This window comes from Phacochoerus africanus, chromosome 6, assembly GCF_016906955.1.
Source record: "Phacochoerus africanus isolate WHEZ1 chromosome 6, ROS_Pafr_v1, whole genome shotgun sequence".
Lineage (NCBI taxonomy): Eukaryota > Metazoa > Chordata > Mammalia > Artiodactyla > Suidae > Phacochoerus > Phacochoerus africanus.
In genome coordinates this window covers 83,576,486-83,599,289 of record NC_062549.1, presented here as the reverse complement: position 1 = coordinate 83,599,289, position 22,804 = coordinate 83,576,486, and the positions used below count along the sequence as shown (strand labels likewise).

At 47.4% G+C, this 22,804-nt stretch overlaps 1 protein-coding gene across 2 annotated transcripts in view; it reads left to right on the top strand.

Annotated features, from left to right (window-relative positions):
* The window catches only part of RCSD1 (RCSD domain containing 1), a 75,584-nt gene that overhangs the window by 32,615 nt on the left and 20,165 nt on the right, over positions 1-22,804 (top strand). Inside the window, exons 2-3 of one of the 2 annotated variants that reach the window (XM_047784000.1) lie at positions 19,445-19,546; positions 20,946-21,035. In XM_047784000.1, coding sequence (XP_047639956.1) covers positions 19,445-19,546; positions 20,946-21,035 — 192 coding nt within the window. The remainder of the gene's footprint in view (positions 1-19,444; positions 19,547-20,945; positions 21,036-22,804) is intronic. The other variant, XM_047784001.1, reaches the window with a different exon arrangement.

Here is a 22,804-nt window from a genome sequence, read left to right as displayed (position 1 = left end):
GCCAAGGCGCTGAGCCTGTGCCCTTGCTGTAATAGATAGCAAAAAAAAAAGTAGCACGCTGAGGGGTGTGAATGAAAGAAAGCAAAACCTGTAGTCATTCCTTCTTTGCATGACTTCCCGAGGAAATCAAGTGCGGGTTATTCGTTCCCCAGCTGGACAGCAACATGCCTGGGGAAAAACCTGAACTCTCTACTCCTTTTCTTCTCCCCTTTTCAGTTTATGCGTCTTTTGGCCTCTGTATCCCTTGATCTGGCTTGGTCACGAAGGTTCTTTTTTACTGATTTCTCACCCACTTTTCTCTTTAATTGCTTTTTAACACCTTCTTCTCCTGAAACTCTTCTTTCTAAAAGAATTACTGACCCCAGTTTGCTAATTTGGAATAAAGGGATTATATCACATTGCTGTTTGATTCCTAGTTGGAGAACAGAAGAGGGTTCCATTCTTAGAATCTTCTTCAGAAAAGGCAGGAGAAGGAGGGATGGGGTTCTTTACGTTGCAGAGCTGCGTGTCAAGACCATGAGGAAGTAGTGTAAGAGCTGTGTCTTCTTGGGAATCCCTGAGCCTCCCTGCAGAGTTTGCTCTGATTCTGCCTAAACGTAGATATCCACCTCTGTTGTCATCTACATGAGAAAGATAATCTAAGTATTCCAAATTTTCCTCACAGTGATGTTCAAGTTCAAAAAAAAAAAAAAGTGGAGTTACCATCACGGCGCAACAGAAACAATTCCAACTAGGAACCTTGAGGTTTCGGGTTCAATCCTTTGGCTCACTCAGTGGGTTAAGGATCTGGCGTTGCTGTGAACTGTGGTGTAGGTCACATATGCAGCTCCAGGTCTGGTGTGACTGTAGCTGTGGCTGTGGCCGGCAGCTGTATAGCTCCGATTGGACCCCGAGCCCGGGAACTACCATATGCGTGGGTTCGGCCCTAAAAAGCAAAAAAGAAAAAGAAAAAGAAAATAGTGTGCTAGCCGGAAAGGGCCTTGGGAAACATCCTTGGCGAGCCCCCTCATTGTACAGATGAGGAAATGGGAAGGCAAAGAGGGGTGGAGAGTTCACACAACTCCTCTGATCTCTGGGTCAGTGGCCTCCCCCGCTCCCGGGATGCTCAGCTCTTGATATAACTCATCTGGATCTTCCCTTCTGACTCTGCAGGGCAAAGCATATCTGCCCAGAGACTTAACCTCTTATTCCCCCTCCCTGAATCTCTTTTTTTTCTTCTTTTTTTGGCTGCTCTGAGGCATATGGCGTTCCCGGGCCAGGGATCAGATGTGAGCTAGTCTGAATCCTTAACCCACAGTGGAAGGCCAGGAATGGAACCTGTGTCCCAGAGCTCCCTAGAAAACACTGATCCCCGGTTAACAAACCCAACTAGCATCCATGAGGACTCAGGTTCAATCCCTGGCCTCGCTCAGTGGGTTAAGGATCCGGCGTTGCCGTGAGCTGTGGTGTAGGTCGAAGACATGGCTCAGATCCCGCGTTGCTGTGGTTCTGGTGTAGGCTGGCGGCTACAGCTCCGATTCGATCCCTAGCCTGGGAAACTCCACATGTGGCGGGTGCAGCACTAAAGACAAAAAAAAAAAAAAAAAGAAAAGAAACCGCTGATCCCATTGTGCCACAGTGGGAACTCGCCTGCATCATTTAGACCCAAGCCTATTCCCTGGAGAGCTACAACAGCCATACACCCACTGTGGCCCCTGAGGGTACCTGCTCCCACTTGATAAACTAGCCTGATCAGTCTTGGACCTACAGGACCAGGCACAACCCTCAAATTCTGGCCTTGGGGCTTTTTCTTCTATGGTCCCTTCATGGTGCAGGGCCCTGAGAAAAAGGCAGGACGCTCCCCGCCTTCAGAAGCCAGAAGCCGACTTCCCTCTGTTGGCTGGTCTTGCTCCATTGCCCCACCCCCACATCCCGGAAACATCCAGCTGACCCCACCACAAGAACTGCCCTCAGTGAGTTAGGTTACTTGCGCCTGGAGTCCAGAATCTCACTCCAAGTAGCCAGTCTGCTCTTTTGTGTGACGCACAAGATTCCCATTTGTAAGTTCCTATGACATTTTTTTCCTTTTCATTTTTTTAAATTACTCAATGAATTAATTACTAATTAAATCGCATTTGTTTATTTTTGTTTTAAGTTCCTGTGAATTTATTACATTTATAGTTGTACAATGATCATCACAATCCAATTTTATAGCATTTCCATCCCACACCCCCAGCACATCCCCCTACCCCCTAAACTGTCTCCTTTGGAAACCATAAGTTTTTCAAAGTCTGTGAGTTGGTATCTGTTCTGCAAAGAAGTTCATTGTGACCTTTTTTCAAATTCCGCATGTCAGTGATAGCATTTGATGTTGGTGTCTCATTGTCTGACTGACTTCACTTAGGCATGATAATTTCTAAGTCCATCCATGTTGCTGCAAATGCTGTTATTTCTTTCCTTTTAATGGCTGAGTAATATTCCATTGTGTATATGTACCACATCTTATTAGTGCACTCCTCTGTCGATAGACATTTAGGTTGTTTCCATGTCTTGGCTATTGAAAATAGTGCTGCAGTGAACATTGGAGGTACATGTGTCTTTTCAAGTCATGGTTTTCTCTGGATAGATGCCCAGGAGTGGGATTGCTGGATCAAATGGTAATTCTATTTTTAGTTTTCTGAGGGATCCCCACACTGTTTTCCACAGTGGTTGCACCAATTTACAATCCCATCAACAGTGTAATAGGGTTCCTTTTTCTCCACACCCTCTCCAGCACTTATTGTTTGTAGACTTTTGGATGATGGCCATTCTGGCTGGCGTAAGGTGGTATTTCAGTGGTTTTGATTTGCATTTCTCTAATGATGAGTGATGTTGAACATCTTTTCATGTGTTTCTTGGCCATCCATATGTCTTCTTTGGAGAATCACGTGTTTAGATTGTCTGCCCATTTTTTGATGGGGTTGGTTGTTTTTTTTGGTATTGAGCAGTAGGAGGTGTTTATAAATTTTGGAGATTAATTCCTTGTCAGTCGATTTATTTGCAAATATCTTCTCCCACTCTATGGGTTGTCTTTTCATTTTGTTTAGGGTTCCTTTGCTGTGCAGAAACTTTTAAATTTAATTAAATCACATTTGTTTATTTTTGTTTTAAGTTCCTGTGACATTAAGATGCAATGCCTGGTTTTCAGACTTTTTCTATAGGATGGGAATGAAAATGACTTGGCAGTGGCAGATTTCTGCTGTAATTCTTCGGGGCCAACAGCCTATCATCCCTTCAAAGCGTGCAGGGGAGCCCATAGTGGCAATCAGTGTCTTAGGTGACAACAACAATAGCTAAAATGGGAGGGCAGGCTTATTATGTGTCAGGCACTGTGCTGGGTGGGACTTTATGTGCATTATCTTATTTGGACTTTATAACAATCATTTGAGATAAGTGCTATTATAAGCCCTATTTTACAAGTGGGGAAACTGAGGCTCAGTGAAGCCAAGTCTAGCCTAAGAGCACACATCTAGTAAAAGGTAGGGTTTGGATTTGGACCCTAACTGTCCTATCAAACACCATCTCTTTGCATCTTCAAGGCTCCTTAAGGGGTATTATTAGCCACATGTTGCAAATGAGACTCTGAGCAGTTAAGTCAATTGCCCAAAACCCCACAACCCATAAATCATAGAGTGAGATTCAAACCTGAGCTGGTCAAGCTCCAAATTCTGTCCTCTCTTCACCGTTCTTGCTTCCTGAGTGCTGGCGGCTAACCTGGGTTGGACAGGAATGGCTGGGTGTGTCCTGTTCCTAGTAGCTGCCAGAGGCTGCTAGCCAGCCTCCTGCAGCCCAGGCGCCTTCTTGCCCTCGCTGTGGGGCCCATGAGGCTGGCATCCTGGGACTAAGCAGAGTCCCTTCCCCCCTCGGGCAAATGAAGAGAGACATCATGCAGAAGGAGTGTGATGAGCCCATTTGTTCAATTAAAAAAGATGTTTATCACTTTTATAAGATATAATTTATGCACAATAAAACAGCTGTTTTAGAGTACAATTTGATGAGTATTGACAACTATATGAAGTTATGTAAGCATCACCACCACAAGCTATAGATCACAATCAAAATACAGAACATTTCTTTTGCCTCAAAAGTTCCCTGTACCCTTTGTAGTCAATCCCCTGCCCCTGGCCCCGATCCCAGGCAGTGAGTTGCTTTCCCCCATTATAGCTTTGCCTTTTTAAGAATGTTATGTAGGAGTTCCCATTGTGGCTCAGCGGTTAATGAATCCGACTAGAACCATGAGCTTTCAGGTTCGATCCCTGGCCTTGCTCAGTGGGTTAAGGATCCAGCGTTGCCGTGAGCTGTGGTGTAGGTCGAAGACGCGGCTCGGATCTGGTGTTGCTGTGGCTGTGGTGTAGGCCAGCAGTTATAGCTCCGATTAGACTCCTGGCCTGAGAACTTCCATATGCCGCAGATGCCGCCCTCAAAAAAAGACAAAAAGGCAAAATAATAATAACAATAATAAAGCTGCTCTAGAAATTTCCGTACAAGTCTTCATGTCGACACATGTTTTTTCTCTTGGGCAAATATCTGTGTGGGGTTGTCTGGTCATTTTTGTAAGTTTAACTTGATGAGAAACTGCTAAATTTTTTTCCAAATGGCTACACCATTTAGCATTTCCTCTAACAGTGTATGAGTGTTCCATTTGCTCTGCAGGCTCACCAGCATTTGATATTATCAGTTTATTTTATTTTAGCCATTCTTGTGGGTGTGTAGTGCTATCTCTTTATAGTCTTAATTTGTGTTTACCTGATTAATGTGCTTATTAGCTGTTCATATATCTTCTGTGGTGAAGTGTTTGTTCAGATCTTTTACCCTTTTTAAATTGGACTGTTTGTCATTATTATGGAATTTGATGAGCACTGTGTAACCCCCCAAATGTGAACTCCCAGATGCCTTGGCTGCTGGAGGCATGTGGTATTGTGGTTTGGAACACAGGCTTTCATAGACCATCTGAGTGTGGATTCTAGACCTCCCCTTAGTAGCTGTGCAATCCTGGACTCATTACTTGAGCTCTCTAGTATCAGTTTTCTCATGAGTAAAATAGGGGTGATTATAAAACCCATGTCACAGAGATGTTGGGAGAATTGGATGAGCTCATCTTAACACACTACCTGGCACAATAAACTTGGCTACTTTATTGTTGTGGAGAAAATATAGGCTAAAAAGGCAACTCTTACTAATTCAAAACCAGTTTCTAAGGAGAGCCTTTTCAGCAACGGTAGTAGGTGTAGATTGAATCACTAATTTTGGGGATGGTGCTGGGCACAGAGGGGGCTAAGCAGCTCAGCAGGCCTGGACTCCTGTGCAACTCTTGGGTCTTGAGTGCTCTCAGCCAGTGTCTGGAGGGGACATTCCCACTGAGAAGCAGCCTCAGGCTAAAGGGAGCAGCCAGAGGGAAGAGATAGGTCAGGCCATCTACAAGCCTCTGCTGGCTGAATGTCAAACCCCCTACCTTCCCAATCTCCCCTTTTCATGCCAGGAGGTCAGCTGTTTTGCTCTCTAAAACCCAGTAGATTTTTCAAGGGAAGCAGCTCAACCCAGCCTAGTGGTTTTCTTTTCTTTTCTCTTCTTTGGAGGGTGTGGCAAGGGGAGATGAGAAAGATAATTAAAATAACCGTTTCAAGTCCCCTTTGGCCCCGTCCCAGTGAGTCAGATTCTAGGGCAGGTAGAGCCTGTCCTCTCTTTGCATGGGGCCTCTTTGATTACCAGAGACTGTGGGTTCCTGCCTGGAGCATCCCTGGACAGCAAGGTCAGGGAGGACAGGTTTAGTGTCTGAGGACAGCTGCAGACCAGAAATGTGAGTTTCCGATCCTGCGCAGACATCACCTACACTGACAGGTGCCTTAGTTGCTTCTAGAGGAAATGTGTCTGAAAGTCCCAACATCTGACAGAAGGATTCAACGGCTCTAGATAAAGAAGTAGACACATTTTAAGTATTTTTTATATGTGCCATGTTTTAGGATAGATTGAATTATTAAAACTGAAGAAGACAGGGGATACCCAGGGATGGGAATATGAAATTATAATGCATTTCTTGGCTCCAAGTAGAGACTGGAGGCTCAGATTGTTAAATATTGGATTCATGGGGGAAGATCTCATTCTTTGCCCTGTAGTTAGCTACACTATTCCAGTGACCTTGGACTAGTTCAGTAAACCTTAATGAAAATAGTCAAGACTGGTATGCCCAGAGCCAAGCCTGGCTGACACTTTGTTTCCATTTTCATTTCAAGGTCCCCATCTATATTTATCAAGCCCTCATAATGTCAATACATTGGTGTTGGTTTTCTGAGGCATCATTCATTTATTCATTCATTTACCAGCATTTGTTGAGCACTTAATGTGTTAATCCGCAAAGGACCGAGGACATGAAAAATGCATGGTTCCTGTGCTTACAGCAGAAAGAGAAAAGCTTGCAAAACTGGGTGTATTTGATAAGCTCTCTGAGTTTCAACCATATCAGCCTTCTTTTATTTCCTCAAGCACCTCCTGCTCTTTTCGCTTCCAGGCCTTTGTGTAAATTCCACTACTTGGAATGCCCTTGGCCACCTCCCTCCCTTCCTCACCACACACACCTGCTTGGATCCCTTCTACTGCTCTTTCAGATCTTAGTTTAAACGTCACATCTTTGGGTCAGGTCCCCTTGTCCTTGTTTTCCTAGTCCTTTCCCTCTGCAACATTTATTGCCATCATAAAAAATTAACAGGCGTAAAAAAATAATACGGTTGTTGGAGTTCTCATCATGGCTCGGTGGTTAACGAATCCGACTAGGAACCATGAGGTTTCGGGTTAGATCCCTGGCCTTGCTCAGTGGGTTAAGGATCCGGCGTTGCCATGAGCTGTGGTGTAGGTTGCAGACGCGGCTCGGATCCTGAGTAGCTGTGGCTCTGGCGTAGGCTGGAGGCTACAGCTCCGATTCAACTCCTAGCCTGGGAACCTCCATATCCCACGGGAGCAACCCAAGAAAATGGCAAAAAGACAAAATAAATAAATAAATAATATGGTTGTTGAACAGTTATCCCCACTAGACTGTAACTCCAATTAGGAAAGAATCTGTCCCATCTTGTTCATTGCTATATCCTGGTGCAGGGCCTGGAGTACAGGAGGAATGAATGAATGAATGAATGAACAGAGGAATGAGTCCAAGACAGGGTAAAACCCAAAGGAGCAGAGGACCCAGCACCACATGCTGCCCATGGTGACCCAACCCCGCAGAGCATCCCTAGAGACTTCCTGCTAAGAGTCCAGCTCCAGACTGCAAGGGGGGAGGGGGGAGGGAAGAGGAGCCTCTGTAACAGGAGAGGCTGCAGCTGACTGGGAGGCAGGCCTTGGTCCTTGGGTGACTTGTTCTAATCTTAGAAGGTATGCCTGGACTTTCGCTGCAGCGTGAAGGACAAGTGATCCAGACCTTAGGACGACACACTCCTTGTCACTCCCATTTGGGAAGCAGAAGTGGCCCCCAGTGAAGGGTATTCTGAGGTGGCTTCCAGGTGGCTGCAGCAAACCCCAGGACTCCAGGAAACCCTGGCACCTGGAACCTAACCCACCCCTCAGACCCAAAGGGGCGCCCAGTGAAATCAGGTTTATTATGGGTCTAACCAACATGAGAGAACACATGGCAGGAGTCTCTGAACTCTCTTTGAAGAGACGATTGAGTGTAGATGTACTTGTTGGCTCATAGGTAAGTGAATCCCTCTGAATCACTCATGCCAGCTCTGCGGAGGCATGTCTTTCACACTCTTCCCCTTTTCCAAAAACAAACAAACAAACAAACAAACAAAAAAACAGCCAGCTGCTTTGAGGCCGCCAGACTGACAGGATTGGATTGGATTCTACCTCTGCAGGCCCACTGGTGGGAGCAGGGTGCATGCACCCAGCCTGGGCTGTGAGGCTGCTTCAGCCCCTCATCCCAGCACCCCCTCCATCTCCTTTCCAGCCTCCACTCGCTTGCCTGTCCTCAGGCTCAGCCATCACCTTGTAAGGGAGCCAAGTTTCAAATCCAGGCTCAGCGCCAGAAATCACAAACAGGTCCTTCAGGGTCTGTCCTGGACCCTCTGCTCTGGTCATTCACTCCTTCTGGTCACCTTTCCCTTCTCTTGCCACCTCTCTTTTCCCCCAGCCCTGCTCTTCCCCTGGGTCCACTCTGTAGATGGCACCCCTGTCCCCCCAGCAGGCAGAGCCAGAAACCTGGACAGCATATTGATCCCTCCCCACACCTGCCTGGTCAGTCACCAGTTCTAGTCAATCTTTTCCCAAGTTGCTTTTGAGTCCTATTAATGTTCTCCATCCCCATGGACCCTATCCCAGTTCAGGCCACCATTTTGTCTAGTCCTACAGACTCCTGAGATCTACAGAGTATTGCCTCCAACTCTATGTCTAAGCCATCCTTGAGAAAGTTACTGATTCCCAGATGGACTTGTCTGCTCATGGTCCCCTTTGGTCCCAGTTTTTTGCCTCTACTAAATCCTTGTTCTCCATTCTTTCTTGAGGCTAGTAAACCTAGGAGTCCCTATTGTGGCTCAGTGGGTTATAGTGACTGTGAGGATATGGGTTTGATCCCTGACCTTGCTCAATGCGTTAAGAACCTAGCCTTACCATGAGGTGCGGGGTAGGTCGCCGACACAGCTCGGATCTGGTGTGACTGTGGCTACAGGCTAGGCCTGTAGCTGCAGCTCCTGATTCAACCCCTAGCCCAGGAACTTCCATATGCCACAGGTGCAGCTGGGAAAAAAAAAAAAAAAAGCCTAGTAAACCTAAACACCCCTGTGAGTCCCTGGCATGTGTTAGACACTTTTGATTCTCATTCTACCCCTTTAAAAAAGCACCCACAAATAAAAAACCTACTGCTTTCTGTAGAACTTCTCCTGTGAGTTTGCAGATTTCAGGAAGGGATCATGATAACACAGCTAACCATTGTAAATCGGTGACCAGACTCTTGTTCATCAAAACACTTTGGGCCACCCCATCCCCAGAAGTTTCTTTCATTCTGGCCATTTCTGCCACAGGTGTCTGGCCCTGTCCACTCCTTAGGGCCACAGCTCCCAGCCCCTTCCTGCGCTCCTCCACGCTCTCTTCCCAAATGCAACTCCCTTGACAGACCTAGACCTAACAAGAGGCTCAGCTCAGAGAAAGGACCTTGTGGGGCCAGGATCCACCCTCTGTAGGAGGCAGTAGGTTGTCAATTTGCTCATTTTTTTCTTACCTTTCATGACAATGGCAATGGCCTCTGAACCAGTCTCCCCACCCCTAGCCTGTCCATCTCTCACACTGCAGCCAGAGGGATCATCAACATAAGTCCAATGGTTTTACTTGTTTGCTTAAAACCCTCCAATGACTTTGCATGACCCTAAGAACAGGGTTCCAGCTTAGAAGCCCTGCCCACTCTAACCTCCTGTCTCCTCTGCAGCCTCATCTTGCCCCTCATGCTACATGCCCTGCACCAGGCTTAGGGGACTTCTAGTAGCTCCATAAGGCACCCCTGACCTTTCAGCCTTCACCCATGCAGCTCCCTCAGTGGGAGAATGACCAACTCTGCTTATCCTTCAAGCTTGGCCAGGTTGGTGCTTCCTCTTGGAAGCTCCTGCTATGCTTTTTCACCCTGTCCTTATTCAATCACAGCATCCTAAATTCAATGTCACCTCCTCTGTTCCTCCTTGGGGAGGCCTCCTGTGACCACTCATGGCATCTAGCGCCAATCACATACTAGATACGCACTTGCTTATTTGTTCACCACCTATCTCTCCCCTGGAACATGAGCTCCAGTGAGAGTGGGGACTGACTCTCTTCAGCACTACGTCCGCAGACTCAGAGTCCAAAGTGGGTGTTTAGCAAGTACTTACTGACTGGCTGTTTTAGTTTCCTATGGCCAGTGCAACAAATGACCCAGATTTGCAGCTGAAACAATACAAATTTATTATCTGATCATTCTGGAGGTCAGAAGTTCAAAACAAGTCCCAATGGGACTAAAATCAAGGTGTTGCCAGGGCTGTGTTTCTTCTGGAGGCTCTAGGAAAGACACCACTTCCCTGCCTTTACCAGCTTCTAAAGGCGGCCAGCATTCCAGTAGTAGATCAAGACTTTCTCACATCCCATCACTCTGACTCCAATTCCTTCCACTTTTTAGAACCCTTTATATTGCATTAGGCCCCCTTGGATAAGCCAGGATAATCTCCCTATTTTAAGGTCAGCTGATTAGCAACCTTAATTCCACCTGCAACCTTACTTCCCTTTTGCCATGTAACCTACCGTATCCACAGGTTCCAGGATTAGAATGTGAACATCTTTGGGGGCTGTTATTCTCTTCCCAAACTGACTGACCCATCACACTCTAAATATTTTCTTAATTGCCCCTGTTACACTGTGGGCCATAAATGCTGATCCTGTTCATCTCTGTGCACCTCTCATCCAGTGTGCGGTCATTCCTTGTGTCCTTAGAGCCTCACAGCTATCCCAGGAAGAAGGCAAGGTAGGGACTCTTGAAGAGGAAGAAGCTGCAGCTTCACTCGCTGATGGGACTCAAAGTTGTATGAGAAAGGGCAGTTCCAGGAGTTCTCATTATGGCACAGCAGAAACCAATCCGACTAGTATCCATGAGGATGTGGGTTCGATTCCTAGCCTCACTCAGTGGGTCAGGGATCTGGTGTTGCTGTGAGCTGTGGTATAGGTCACAGATGCAGCCTGGATCCAGCATTGCTATGGCTGTGGTGTAGGCTGGCAGCTATAGATCCGATTAGACCCCTAGTCTGGGAACCACAAGTGTGGCCCTAAAAAGCAAAAAAAAAAAAAAAGCAAAAAAAAAAGGCTGATGGAGAGAAAGGAAGGAAGGAAAAGGAAAGAAAAAAGAAAGGGCAGTTCCAAGACCGTGCTCAGGACTTCGCTAGTGTCCTTAACAGCAAGACTTTGAGAGCTCCCTGCAGTAGGTGGTGGGAAAGCATATAAAATAATAGCAATACTCATAATCAGAAAAAGAAGGAGGAGAGGTGGAAGAGAGATGGAAGAGTAGTGGGGGGCAGGGGGAGCAGTACATACTTAGGCCATGACCTAGATCAAGCCGTAAAATTAAACTTTATGTTTTTGTAAATGCTCGTTACTACGCACATTAGTTTCTCAGGGATGGTTCCAGAGTTCAGGAACGGAGTATCTGTTAGGTGTCTGCCTTGTTAGGTGTCTGTTAAGTGTATCCCACTAATGGCTGACTCAAGAAGGGCCTGCTCCTGAACTAAGAAGGGCCGGGAGCAGGAGGGAGGACATTTGACCCAGCTGGGGCTCCCTCTGTGCCCCAGAGGGAACAGAAGGGCAAGGGTAGACTAGTTGAAACCCTGGGCATCCTTTGGCATATTCTCCCCATTTTACAGATAGCAACTGAGGCACCAAAAATTAGGTGACTTGTCCAAGGCTAGGGCATATACGCATTCATATGCAGAGTCTGGATTTGAATGCAGGCAGGCTCTGTGCTCTACTGCCCCACATACAGCATTGTAACCCTGTCATTGTGCACTCTGTCTGGACTAATTCTGACTCTTGTGGGGACTCTGGGGATATTTGCTACATCCTGCTCTCCATGGGAAAAGGGGGGGTGGGGCCTCCAGACAACAGGACATGTGTTGCAATTTGGGTTGGAGCAAAGCCTGATGGATATTATATTCTCATTTACAAATGAGGGTCTTGAGACTGAGAGGGGTCCACCCCCGATATATGTCAGAGCCAAAACCGAGACCCATATCCGACCCTGAATTCATTCTTTCCATTCTTGTCATATTGTCCCTGTGCATGCCCAACCCCACCAGACTCAAAGTTTTATCCTTATGTTTATACAACAATGAACAGGTCTTACAGGGAAATTTCACATACTTTTATCTCCCAGATGGTATTGATAAGATCCTACACTATCATGACCTTCAGAATTAACATATCCCTCCCATTTGGCCTTACTGTTACCTGGAAATATACCTGGACCCTAACCCTGCCTGTGCCACCACCAAACCCGCTGACCCCACCTGGATGGACAGCCAGGCACCTGAAGCTGTGGGCTACCCTGATTCTAAAACCACTGAAGCAGTCAGGCCGGAGTCCACTGACCAAAGGCTACTGAACCCTGTCCAGGGCACTGAGTTGCAACCCTACATCCTGGGAGGAAGTGGGAAGCGCTGGAGGGCCCATGGGGGGATGCAGTCCCCAGGGCATGACCCACAAATCCTTTTTTTTTGGTTTTGTTTTGTTTTTTTAGGGCCACACACATGGCATATGGAGGTTCCCAGGCTAGGGGTTGAATCAGAGCTGCAGTTGCCAGCCTTCACAGCCACAGCCACACAGGATTCAGGCTGCATCTGCATCCTACACCACAGCTCACTGAAACACCAGATCCTTAACCCACTGAGCAAGGCCAAGACTCAAACCCGCAATCTCATGTTTACTAGTCGGATTCGTTTCTGCTGCGCCACAGCGGGAACTCCAGCCTGTGGATCCCTTGTGTGAGCAGAGCATCCTACCTGGGTTTTCCCCAGTCAGAATCTCAGAGGCCAGGGACCTGCCATTTTCAGATTCTTAAAGCCCACAAGGGGGTAGGCTGGGGATATTTGGGACTTTTTCAGTTTTATGTGAAATAGTTGATCAGCATTCATTTGTACCTGTTTCTTTTCTTCTGCTTTGTGTAGTTGTGTAGTTGTAATTATTGTTGTTCTTCTCCTTCTTCTCCTCCTCCTCTCCATTCTCCCCTCCCCCACTCCCCCCATAAGGCTGTTCACTCCCAGTGGGCCATCGCTGTTATCCCAGTGCATTCTGCAGTGTCTACAGATGCTCCAGAAATGATGACTGCATCACCCAGCAGCACTGGGACACAGGTGTTTCCCTCCTGTGGCAATCCCAGGCTTTCTTACCCTCTATCACCTAAGCGAAGGATATCTTCTGGCCTCAACCCATCCTGTTTTCCATCTGTACCTCAATGTCTGCAAGACTCCCACTGGAATAACAGGAACAGTCCCCTCACCTTTATGAATGAAAGACCATTCAGTGTTAATAAGGGGTTTAGTCTTTGGACCTCTTCTCTTCCCTGGTCTGTATTTCCTGATTTCGTCCAGTCCTATGACTATCTAGTGACTCCCACAGGTTTATTTCCAGCCTGAACATCTCCTCTAAACTCAAGGCTTGGTTGTATATTCAACTCCCTCTGCTGCATCTCCTCTTGGATGTCTAATGATGTCTAATAGACATTTCAAACTTTCATGAGCAAAAACTATTCACCCCCCCCACACCCACCCCACATCCTCTCCCCAGCAAGTCTTCCAAAACACCCTGTGTATCCTGTTGTCCAAGTCAAGCAATCCTTGATTGCCCTCTTTCTCCTACTCCCCACACCCAATGCATCAGTAACTGGTAGCTGTCCTACCCCTATACCCACCCCTTTTCACTTTCTGCTGCTCCAAGTCTGGTCTACTCCGCCATCACTGGACCACTGCCAGAACCTTCCTCCTTGTTCCTCTGCTCCCACTCTCATCCATCCTCCACAGACGGCCTTTTGATGTGTAACTCAAGTCACATGCCTCCTTGAAACTCTCCAAATTGCATCCCATTCACTCAGAATAAAATACACACTGCTTGCCATGATCTGCAAGGCCCCCCAAGAGAGCCCCCAGACTGTCTCTCATCGTTTGTCTTTCTCCCTCTCTCCTGGCCATGACAGGTCCCTGCCACACCTCCCTGTCCTCTGTCCCTCAGCCTTTGTTCCTCTCTGTGCTTTCTGCTTAGAACAGTTTTCTTCCCATCTTTCCTGCAGCTGGAATTCAACTCAGATGACCCTCCTCAAAGATATCTGCCCACACCCCCAGAGATAAAGTGCCCTATTTTCTCTTTTTCATGACATTTAGCAAGTTATCTTGCTTGTTTATTTGCCTCTATGTTTAGTGTTTGCTACCCTTGCTGGAATAGCAGCTCCCTAAGGGCAAGAACTCTGTCCTGTTCACTACTTTACCCCAGGGGCCAGGACAGTTATGTTGACTGATAAGAGGCTGAATAAGATAACTCTTTGCAGTGAAAGTCTACAGTTTGTATAGCATGATCTTTCAAATCCAGATAACGCTGGTGCCATGCTTACTGACTTAGCAACTCTGGGCCATTTTCTGTTCTAGACAAGGTGTTGTGAGAATGACAGAAAACATATCAAGTGCTGGGAGTTCCCTGGTGGTGCAGCAGGTTAAGGATCCAGTGTTGTCACTGCAGTGTCTCAGGTTGCTGCTGTGGTGCAGGTTTGATCCCTGGCCCAGAAATTTCCACATGCAGGAAAAAAAATTATCAAGGGCTCCAAGGACAATGGCTCCCACCTAGCAGCGCTCTAGGTGGGTACGTAGGTCAAACGGACCAACCTGGTCCCTAGCCCATTGTCCTTTCCATCATCCCAAGATGGTAGTGGTTAAACGGTTGGGATGAATTGAAGAGTTAAGGATAAGTAAGTGTAAAGGAAGACCCTGGAATTACTGCAGCATCGCAAAGGATTGTCTGTCAATCCTTTAAAAATGATGGTTTAAGTATGGTAATATTGAAAGGAAGTAAGTGGTCTTAAGATCCACTGCAGGAGTTCCCGTCGTGCCCAGTGTTTAACAAACTGACTAGTATCCATGAGGATGCAGGTTCGATCCCTGGCCTTGCTCAGTGGGTTAAGGATCTGGTGTTGCTGTGAACTGTGATATAGGTCACAGAGGCAGCTCAGATCCAGTGTTGCTATGGCAGCTACAGCTCCGATTAGACCCCTAGCCTGGGAACCTCCATATGCCATGAGTGTGGTCCTCAAAAGCCAAAAAAAAAAAAAAAAAAAAAGCCACTACAGCTCTAGAAGTGCAAAGAAACAAGCATACCTTATACATTGGAGGCTCTGGTTTATCTGGCCTATTTCTGGTGAGCAAGAGAATCTTCCTTTTACCTAAAAGCAGAGGTTCCTCAGCCCCAAGAGTCCTCGCACTGCTTCTCCCCCCAGCTATAGATGCGGAGACCTCCCCTGGTGCCTTATTTCCTTAAACTATGGTCCAAAGATTGTTAGATGCTTAGACTTTGGACCAAAGAGGATGGAGCTACGGGGGCAGAGCCAGGGAAGTAGGTAGGGATTCAGGCCTCTACACAAAGATTCCACTATGTGGCTGGTCCGCAGCATCCAAATTGTATTTACTCAACATGGCAACAGCGAGGGGGAAGTTCCATGTTGTCCAGACACAGGGACTCCTCAGTTCTCTGAAGAAAGTCCCATAGAAACAGAAAGTAAACACCAGAGTTGATTTTCTTCTGGCCTCGGCAAAGTTGCTTCTGGCCTCAGTAAAGATGAGGGAACTGCAGGAGTGCTTCCCAAGCTGGCTGGCAGAGTCAGCCAGGGACGATGGCTCGGTGAACAAGATCTGGACCCAGGAAGATGGAGTGAGGGCCTGCAGTCTATAAAGACAAGTGCAGCTCAAGCAAGATGCAAAGGAGGACGAGTTCAGAAAACAGATTTAAGACATGGAGATTGGCCCCAGGAAGAAAGGATTGAGCTGAAGTCAAAACAGTGACCAAGACCAGGAATGTCGATGCAGGCGAGGGAGGGGAGAGCTGAGGGTGTCAGTGACTTGGAGCAGGTGCCCAGGCCCTGACACCACAAGTGAGTTGGATGGGGGGACGGAAAGAAAGCACCCTTTGAGAAGGGCTTTCTATGATCCTAGCTCTGTGTTCAGTACTTAATGGACATCTTTGGAACAGAGCAAGAAAGTTTACTCCCAGGGAGGCTGTGGGGAGAGTCCCAGGACAGTTGCAGACTAGGCAGAGATACTCTGTCATTCTCAGATCCAAGAATAATCAAGGTGGGAGCATGACCTTAACAAACTATCTATCCTCAGGGCGGAGGAGTTGCTCACCTGCCCAGAGACAAGGTGGTATGATGTTGAACCACTGGAGGAGCTTAGTAATAGTACCTGCCAGAATTGCAAGGCAGCAATCCAGGGAAAGCCTTGAACAGGCTGAGCCACAGTGCTTGTCCCTCCCCAAAACCATACTTCCATTCCACCTCTGTGACCCAGTGGCTTATAGTAGTTTCGCTGTTTATATATCACTTCACAGCTTTCAAAACGCCTTCCCAAATTATGCTACTTAACTGATGTCCATTGCTGGATTATCAGGCGTTGGAGTCACGTGTTTCATAGATTATTGTTTGGCTTCTGCTGTGTGATTCTGGTTAGTTTACTTACCATCATTGGGCTTTAATGTGCCCAACTGAAAGAAGGCAACCATCAGCCATTATTCCACAACATAGAATGAATGCGAAGCAGCTGGAGATGTGCTGGTGGTGAGTGGATTTGCCAGGCTTCAGCAACTCTGGAGTCCATAGACATTCTGAAGAAAACCCATTCACTGGGCTCCAGGAAAACAAACTCACACATATTATAATCTTTCCTTCAACCCAGCTTTTAAGCCCTAAATGCTTCCAGAAGCCTTGTAGCTCTCTTACCCCTTGCCAAGCCTGGTTTTGAGACAGGGAAGTTAGGGAGGAGTTTCTGATTCCTGTACAGCTCTATTTTTATCTGGAATGTATCTTCCTGCACCGCCAGTGATTGGCGCCTTCAGGGTGCACTGTCAGCAGGACCCAAGCAATAAATAGCAACGGACAGAGAGACTGAGCTCTTATGAGGGCAGGAAGTTAGACAGATGGACAAACCGATGGGCCCAGCATCTTTGCCAACAGCAGCTCAATTAATTAATCACACTGTCCCTGGAGACTCTCCGTTGTTCCAGGAGGACAAGCTGTTCGCCTCTGACCATGTCCAAGGTGGCAAGTGTGAGACACCAGGGCAGGCATCAGGTTCCCGCTTTCCCCCAGCGTTGTGGGGGACTCCACATCTTGAAGAGAGGTGGATCCTTTTATATGTTTATGTGGAATCAGCATTTGACATTCAAGTCAGAATGGGGATAAACCTGAATTACAACAGGAAGCAGTAAACAGGGACCTGTCTTTTCCTCCTGAAGAGCCTGTTCACAGATCAGAAGGTCTGTGGCCCCAGCAGTCCTTTCCTATCTCTAAGCAAAGTCCTCTTCACAAAGCTTTGTCTTCACTTACTCAACTTCACTGCCTGCCTGAGATCAGCTGGGGTGGAGGGTGAAGCTGCGGGCATCCGCCCCCACCCTTCTCCAAGGAGAGGCAGCATCATGGCATGACCAGTAACATTGGCTTTATTTATTTTTCTATTTTTATTATTATTATTATTTGCTTTTTCAGGGCCGCACTTCTGGCATATGGAGGCTCCCAGGCTAGGGATTCAATCTAACATTTGCTTTAGAGGGAGCACCCAAATAAGAAAGCTTAGAGACATTTATAGCACACAAAGGAGGGCCTAGGAAGTGTGTGTGTGTGTGTGTGTGTGTGTGTGTGTGTGGTGTACAGGAGTGCAAGCTTACAGTTGTAAAGGAGCATGCCTAGTCTTTGAAGGCCATGAGCTGAGTGCAAATACATAGATGGACTTTCTCAGGCGAACTGCTACCCAAATCCTTCCAGTTGCAGGCTAGGATTGAGCAGAGGGATTGGAGGGGGAGTTTGCAGTCTGTGTAAGAAATGGCACTAAAACCCAAAGAGGAATATCTCTAGGGCTGGACACTTAAAAAAAACGTTATTAAAACCAGATGCTTCCAGGGAGTTCCCATTATGGCTCAGTGGAAACGAATCAGACTAGTATCCATGAGGATGCAGGTTCAATCCCTGGCCTTGCACAGTGGGTTAAGGACCTGGCATTGCCATGAGCTGTGGTGCAGGTCGCAGACACAGCTCAGATCTGGCGTAGCTGTGGCTGTGGTATAGGCCAGCAGCTACAGCTCCGATTCAACCCCTAGCCTAGGAACCTCCATACGCTATGAGCATGGCCATAAAAAACAAACAAACAAAAAAAACAGGTGCTTCCATAGGACACGTGTAACAAGGCAGAGTTAAGGTGGTCATTTCCAGCACTTGATGATTCACGATGTGTGTCTTGGTGGCCATGGAGCATCCTGGCCTCTTCAGGGGGCCTGGAAGCACCTTGAGGGAGGGAAGTCCACAGGAAACTGCTGACTGCATTGGTGGTGGAGCAGGGGTGTGATAGCCAGCTGGTAACCAGCTTGGAGAAAACTCAAGGCAAAAAGGAACAGAACAGGAGTTCTTTTTTTTTCTTTTGTCTTTTTTTTTTTTAATCTTTCTGCCTTTTTGCCTTTTCTAGGGCCACTCCTGCAGCATATGGAGATTCTCAGGCTAGGGGTCTAATCGGAGCTATAGCCGCTGGCCTATGCCAGAGCCACAGCTACTCAGGATCCGAGCCTCGTCTGCAACCTACACCACAGCTCACGGCAATGCTGGATCCTTAACCCACTGAGCAAGGCCAGGGATTGAACCTGAAACCTTATGGTTTCTAGTCGGATTCGTTAACCACTGCGCCATAACAGGAACTCCCGGAATAGGAGTTCTCTTGTGGCTTAGCAGGTTAAGGATCCGCTGTCACTGCTGTGGCGCAGGTTCAATCCCTAGCCTGGGAACTTCCACATGCCATGGGTACTGCCAAAAAGGAAAAGAACAGTAAAAGGGGCGAGTTTTCCTCAGTGAGGGCACTGGGGAGAATGTAATGCAATATGCAATTACCTACCCAAAGTCATCGTGAGGGTTCTTGGAAGGACCCCATTGCCTGTTTTAATAACAACCCTTCTAAAGCTCTTTTTATGTCTTAGGCCTTGTCCCCTCACTTTAGATAATGTAGTAAGTCATTTAACCCACCTGTCAAGGTACAGAATGGTAAAGCCAATTGCCCAAAGTCACTGAGCTAGGAAGAGATGCAGCTGCTCCAGGGTCGGGTCCAGACAATCTGGTTCTCATCCACCGTGCTACCTGCCTCTCATGTTATTTATTATTCATTCAAAAAATACTTTCTGAGCATTTTCTATGCCTAAGGCACTCAATTAAGTAGGGGAGACAAGACACAGAAATACTTGCGAAAATTCAATAAAGGGCATTTGTTCATGCCATTACTTAAAATTACAGGCCTCTCTTTCCAGTGCATTCGGTCAAACCTCCAGTTTTGGAAGCCCCATCTACCCAAGGAAAGAGGCTATCACTGTAGAACCCTTTCCAGGCTGGAATGAGGAACCCAACCTTGTCCTGCCTCCCAGATCCCTGGGCATCCCCCTAGCCCCCAGGACGTACCGCCTCTGGTTCCTTTCCAGATCTGCAGAGCCACACCCAGGGCCAAGAACCATGTAAATATTCCCTAAATGCAGTTGACTGATGGGTTTTTAAATCTTTGAATGCAGGAGCCAATTGCAAGATGCTCTTACAGACCTCCCTGTTGCGGCATCCCCTGCTTGTGGCCACATAACAAGCACCTTGAGTGCTACCCAGTGCCCTCGCTCAGCAGTGCCAAGTGCCTATTTGCTGGTTAACTTCTGTTTCCCCTTGCTTTGCCAGGAAAGGCCAGCAGAGACCAACGCCAATGTGGACGACTCGGCACTCCCCTCGGTGGCCCAGCTGGCTGGGCGGTTTAGGGAACAGGCAGCCGCTGCAAAGGAGGTGAGTCAGGCGGCTTCAGAGCCCCTCTCCTGGGAGGGGGCTGGAGGAAGGGGAAGTCTGGGTCAGGCCCAGAGGAGAGGGAGGGAGGAGGCTTGGTAATTACCAAATTAGGAAGAGAAGCCAGAGAGGGGTCTCTCTGAATGTGAGGAATGTCGCCATGCTGCTGGGCCTGGGCAGGATCTTTCCCCACCAGAGCCAGGCTTACACTCCAGCCAGAAGGGAGCAGAAATGGGGCTGAGAACTGAAAGAGCCAGCTGCCAGAGAGGGGAGTCTGGAACCCAGGGCTTGCCCACCTTGATTGTCCATCCACTGAGACTTAGATCTTGCACAGCTGTGCCAGGCCTAGACTGGTTCTTTTTTTTTTTTTTTTTTTTTCTTTTTGGTCTTTTTATGGCCACACCTGCAACATATGGAGGTTCCCAGGCTAGGGGTCAAATTGGAGATGTAGCTGCCAGCCACCACAGCAACCCGGGATATAAGCCACATCTGCAACTTAATCACAGCTTATGGCAACTCCAGACTCTTAACACTGAGCGAGGCCAGGGATCAAACCCACGTCCTCATGGATACCAGTCAGGTTTGTTACTGCTGAGCCACAATGGGAACTCCCTGGACTAGTTCAAAATAAAGGAGTCCCCACAACAGGCTCCTGGCTGGAGCTCAGGAATCCAGAGCAAGGGTAGATTCCAGATGGAGAATTGGAAAGAAACAGGAGACTTAAATGGAAGCACATTCAGACTGAAAGCCAGGCATCAAGAAGGAAAGGGATCAGGGTCCAGTAGATTCTACAATCCTGCTGAAGAGGACAGTTTCAAAAGGGGCTTTGAAGCATTAGAGAGATTTGGGCTAGATTTCTTTGAGTCCTACAATCCAAGGAGCTCTTTAGAAGTGAAACAAAGGAAGGGCACCTCAGTGTGGGGGGAGGTCTCTCATGACCCCTTGGGGCAAAAGAGAATGTTATTATCATGCTTTTTTAGGTGTGTCGTTTTGCGTTTTTATTTTCCTATCTGAGGAATAGGTCTATAATTTCTAGACATCATAGGAATATCATAAAAGATGAAGGAGATGTTATTGATCTAAGGTGATGGCAATGCTTGGAAGCTGGATGTGAGTGTCATTTTGAGATGTTACTTCAGGCTGATGAATCTCAAAAAAAGAGGATGCTCCAGTCAAAATGGAAAGTCAAAATGGAAAGTCAAAATGGGCAGACAGTTCACAAGAATTTATAAAATTAATCTGCAGTCACAAAGACATGCAATTCCTCCCTCCATTCTTTTCTCCTCCAGACATCTGGAAACATTCCTCAAACCAGTTTCCACCTCCTTCCTCTTCCTCCTTGTTGCCTGATTAGCTCTCTCTCTTTTTCTCTCTGTGTGTCTGTCTGTCACCCTCCTTCTAGACACCAGCCAGTAGACCAACAAGAAGGAAACCACCCTGCTCCCTCTCTCTGTTCCCCCCCAAGGTAGAGCTGGGCCAGAATGGTGAGGAGGTAAGTGCTGCTCCCCCCGGGGCTCAGAGGACCTGGTTACTGATTTTCTTTCTCCGTATGAAAAGAGGCACACAATTCACACTCTTTTTATTTATTTATTTATTTGTTTATTTTCCTTTTCAGGGCCCCACCCTCTGCATATGGAAGTTCTCAGGCTAGGGGTCCAGTCGGAGCTGCAGCTGCCAGCCTACCCCACAGTATAGCAACTCGGGATCCGAGCTGCGTCTGCAACCTACACCATAGCTCACGGCAACGCTGTATCCTTAACCCACTGAGCAAGGCCTGAGGTCAAACCCGAATCCTCATGGATACTGGTCGGATTTGTTTCCACTGAGCCACAATGGGAACTCCCTGCAGTTGGATTCATAACCCACTGTGCCACGATGGGAACTTCCAGGAACACTATTTTTTAAGCCTGCATGTTTCAGCAAAGAAAATGGGCCGTATAGTATTCCCATGCCAGATTCAGGAGCCGTGAAAGTCACGTTTGACTCCCAGGTCTGACTTATATGATCATCCATGTGTACAGGGCATCTGGAAAGAGGGGTTACACTGCAATGTGAGCATTTGAGAGGTTCTGCGGTGTCTTGTAAAGGCTGGCTATTGTTCTGCATCATTGGAAAAAAACCAGAGCACACAGGAGGCCTCATTGCCCTCAGATATAAATAGCCAATGTTACCAACATAATAAAGGCTCTGATATCATAGATCATAGCCAGCAATGGATTCCCGGCCCTGCATATTCACCCACCCTTATTTATCTAATTGTAGCTGTAAGAGTAGCTTGTCCATGCCCTCCCAGCAGCCCATGAACCTTCACTGTGGTCATGGTCTCTGCCAGAAATGGATTTGCATGTTCTCTCATTCAGCCTGGAGGCCAGCCCCAAAACAGAGCAAGCAAACCAAAAACAGTCCAGTTCCCACACCCTGTCGTGACCACCTCTCTCCCCTTGTTCTTTTTGGGGACCAGTATCCTGACAACGGACACTGGATAGCCACGAGGGTGGGCAAGCCTCTTGGTGCTACATTTTCTCACCTATAAAGTGAAATATTTGAATTAGATCAACAGTTTTCAAACTGTGTCAACCTAAGGCACAAGCAGAAGCCCATCAGATAAAACAGAAACTCAGATCCCCTGGTCAAGTGGGAAGGTGGGAGGCGGGGTCTAGAGCCCCATGTGCTCTGAAAATACTTCCCCACACTGAACGGGGTGGTGGGGGCGGGGCCTTCTCGGATGAGAACCCCCCAAGAAGCACAGTTTTAAAAACATTAAGTTTTTGTTGGGATCCCTTCATGTGCTGACCTTATGATTCTGTGGCTTCATAGGGTCACCAGCCGATGTCCTGACCAAGTACATATCAACAACTTCTCTTTACCACCACAGGTCAACTTCTCTGACCTTCACCCTCTGGGCTTGAAGTCCATGTTAGCCAACAGGCTAAGGCCATGGCCATTAGGACCCTACTGTGAGGCTGCCCCCTACTGCCCTGGGGAAGTAACTGCACTGCACTGAGTTGCTTCCCTTTTTATAAAATGGGACAAAGGACACTAACCAGACAGGTGATGGGGGCTGGATAGGGGCATTTATTCCCTGGATAAAAGTGGAGTGAGTCAGATTAGTTCAGTGGCTCTGAGAGAAATATGTTTACTTGTTTCAACCCCTGGGGGCACTGGATGAATGGGAGGGTGGATTTTATACTCCAGCTTAGAGGGATCAGCTTTTTGCACCATGGGAAGGGCATTGCTTCCAGGGATCAGTGAGTTTTTGTC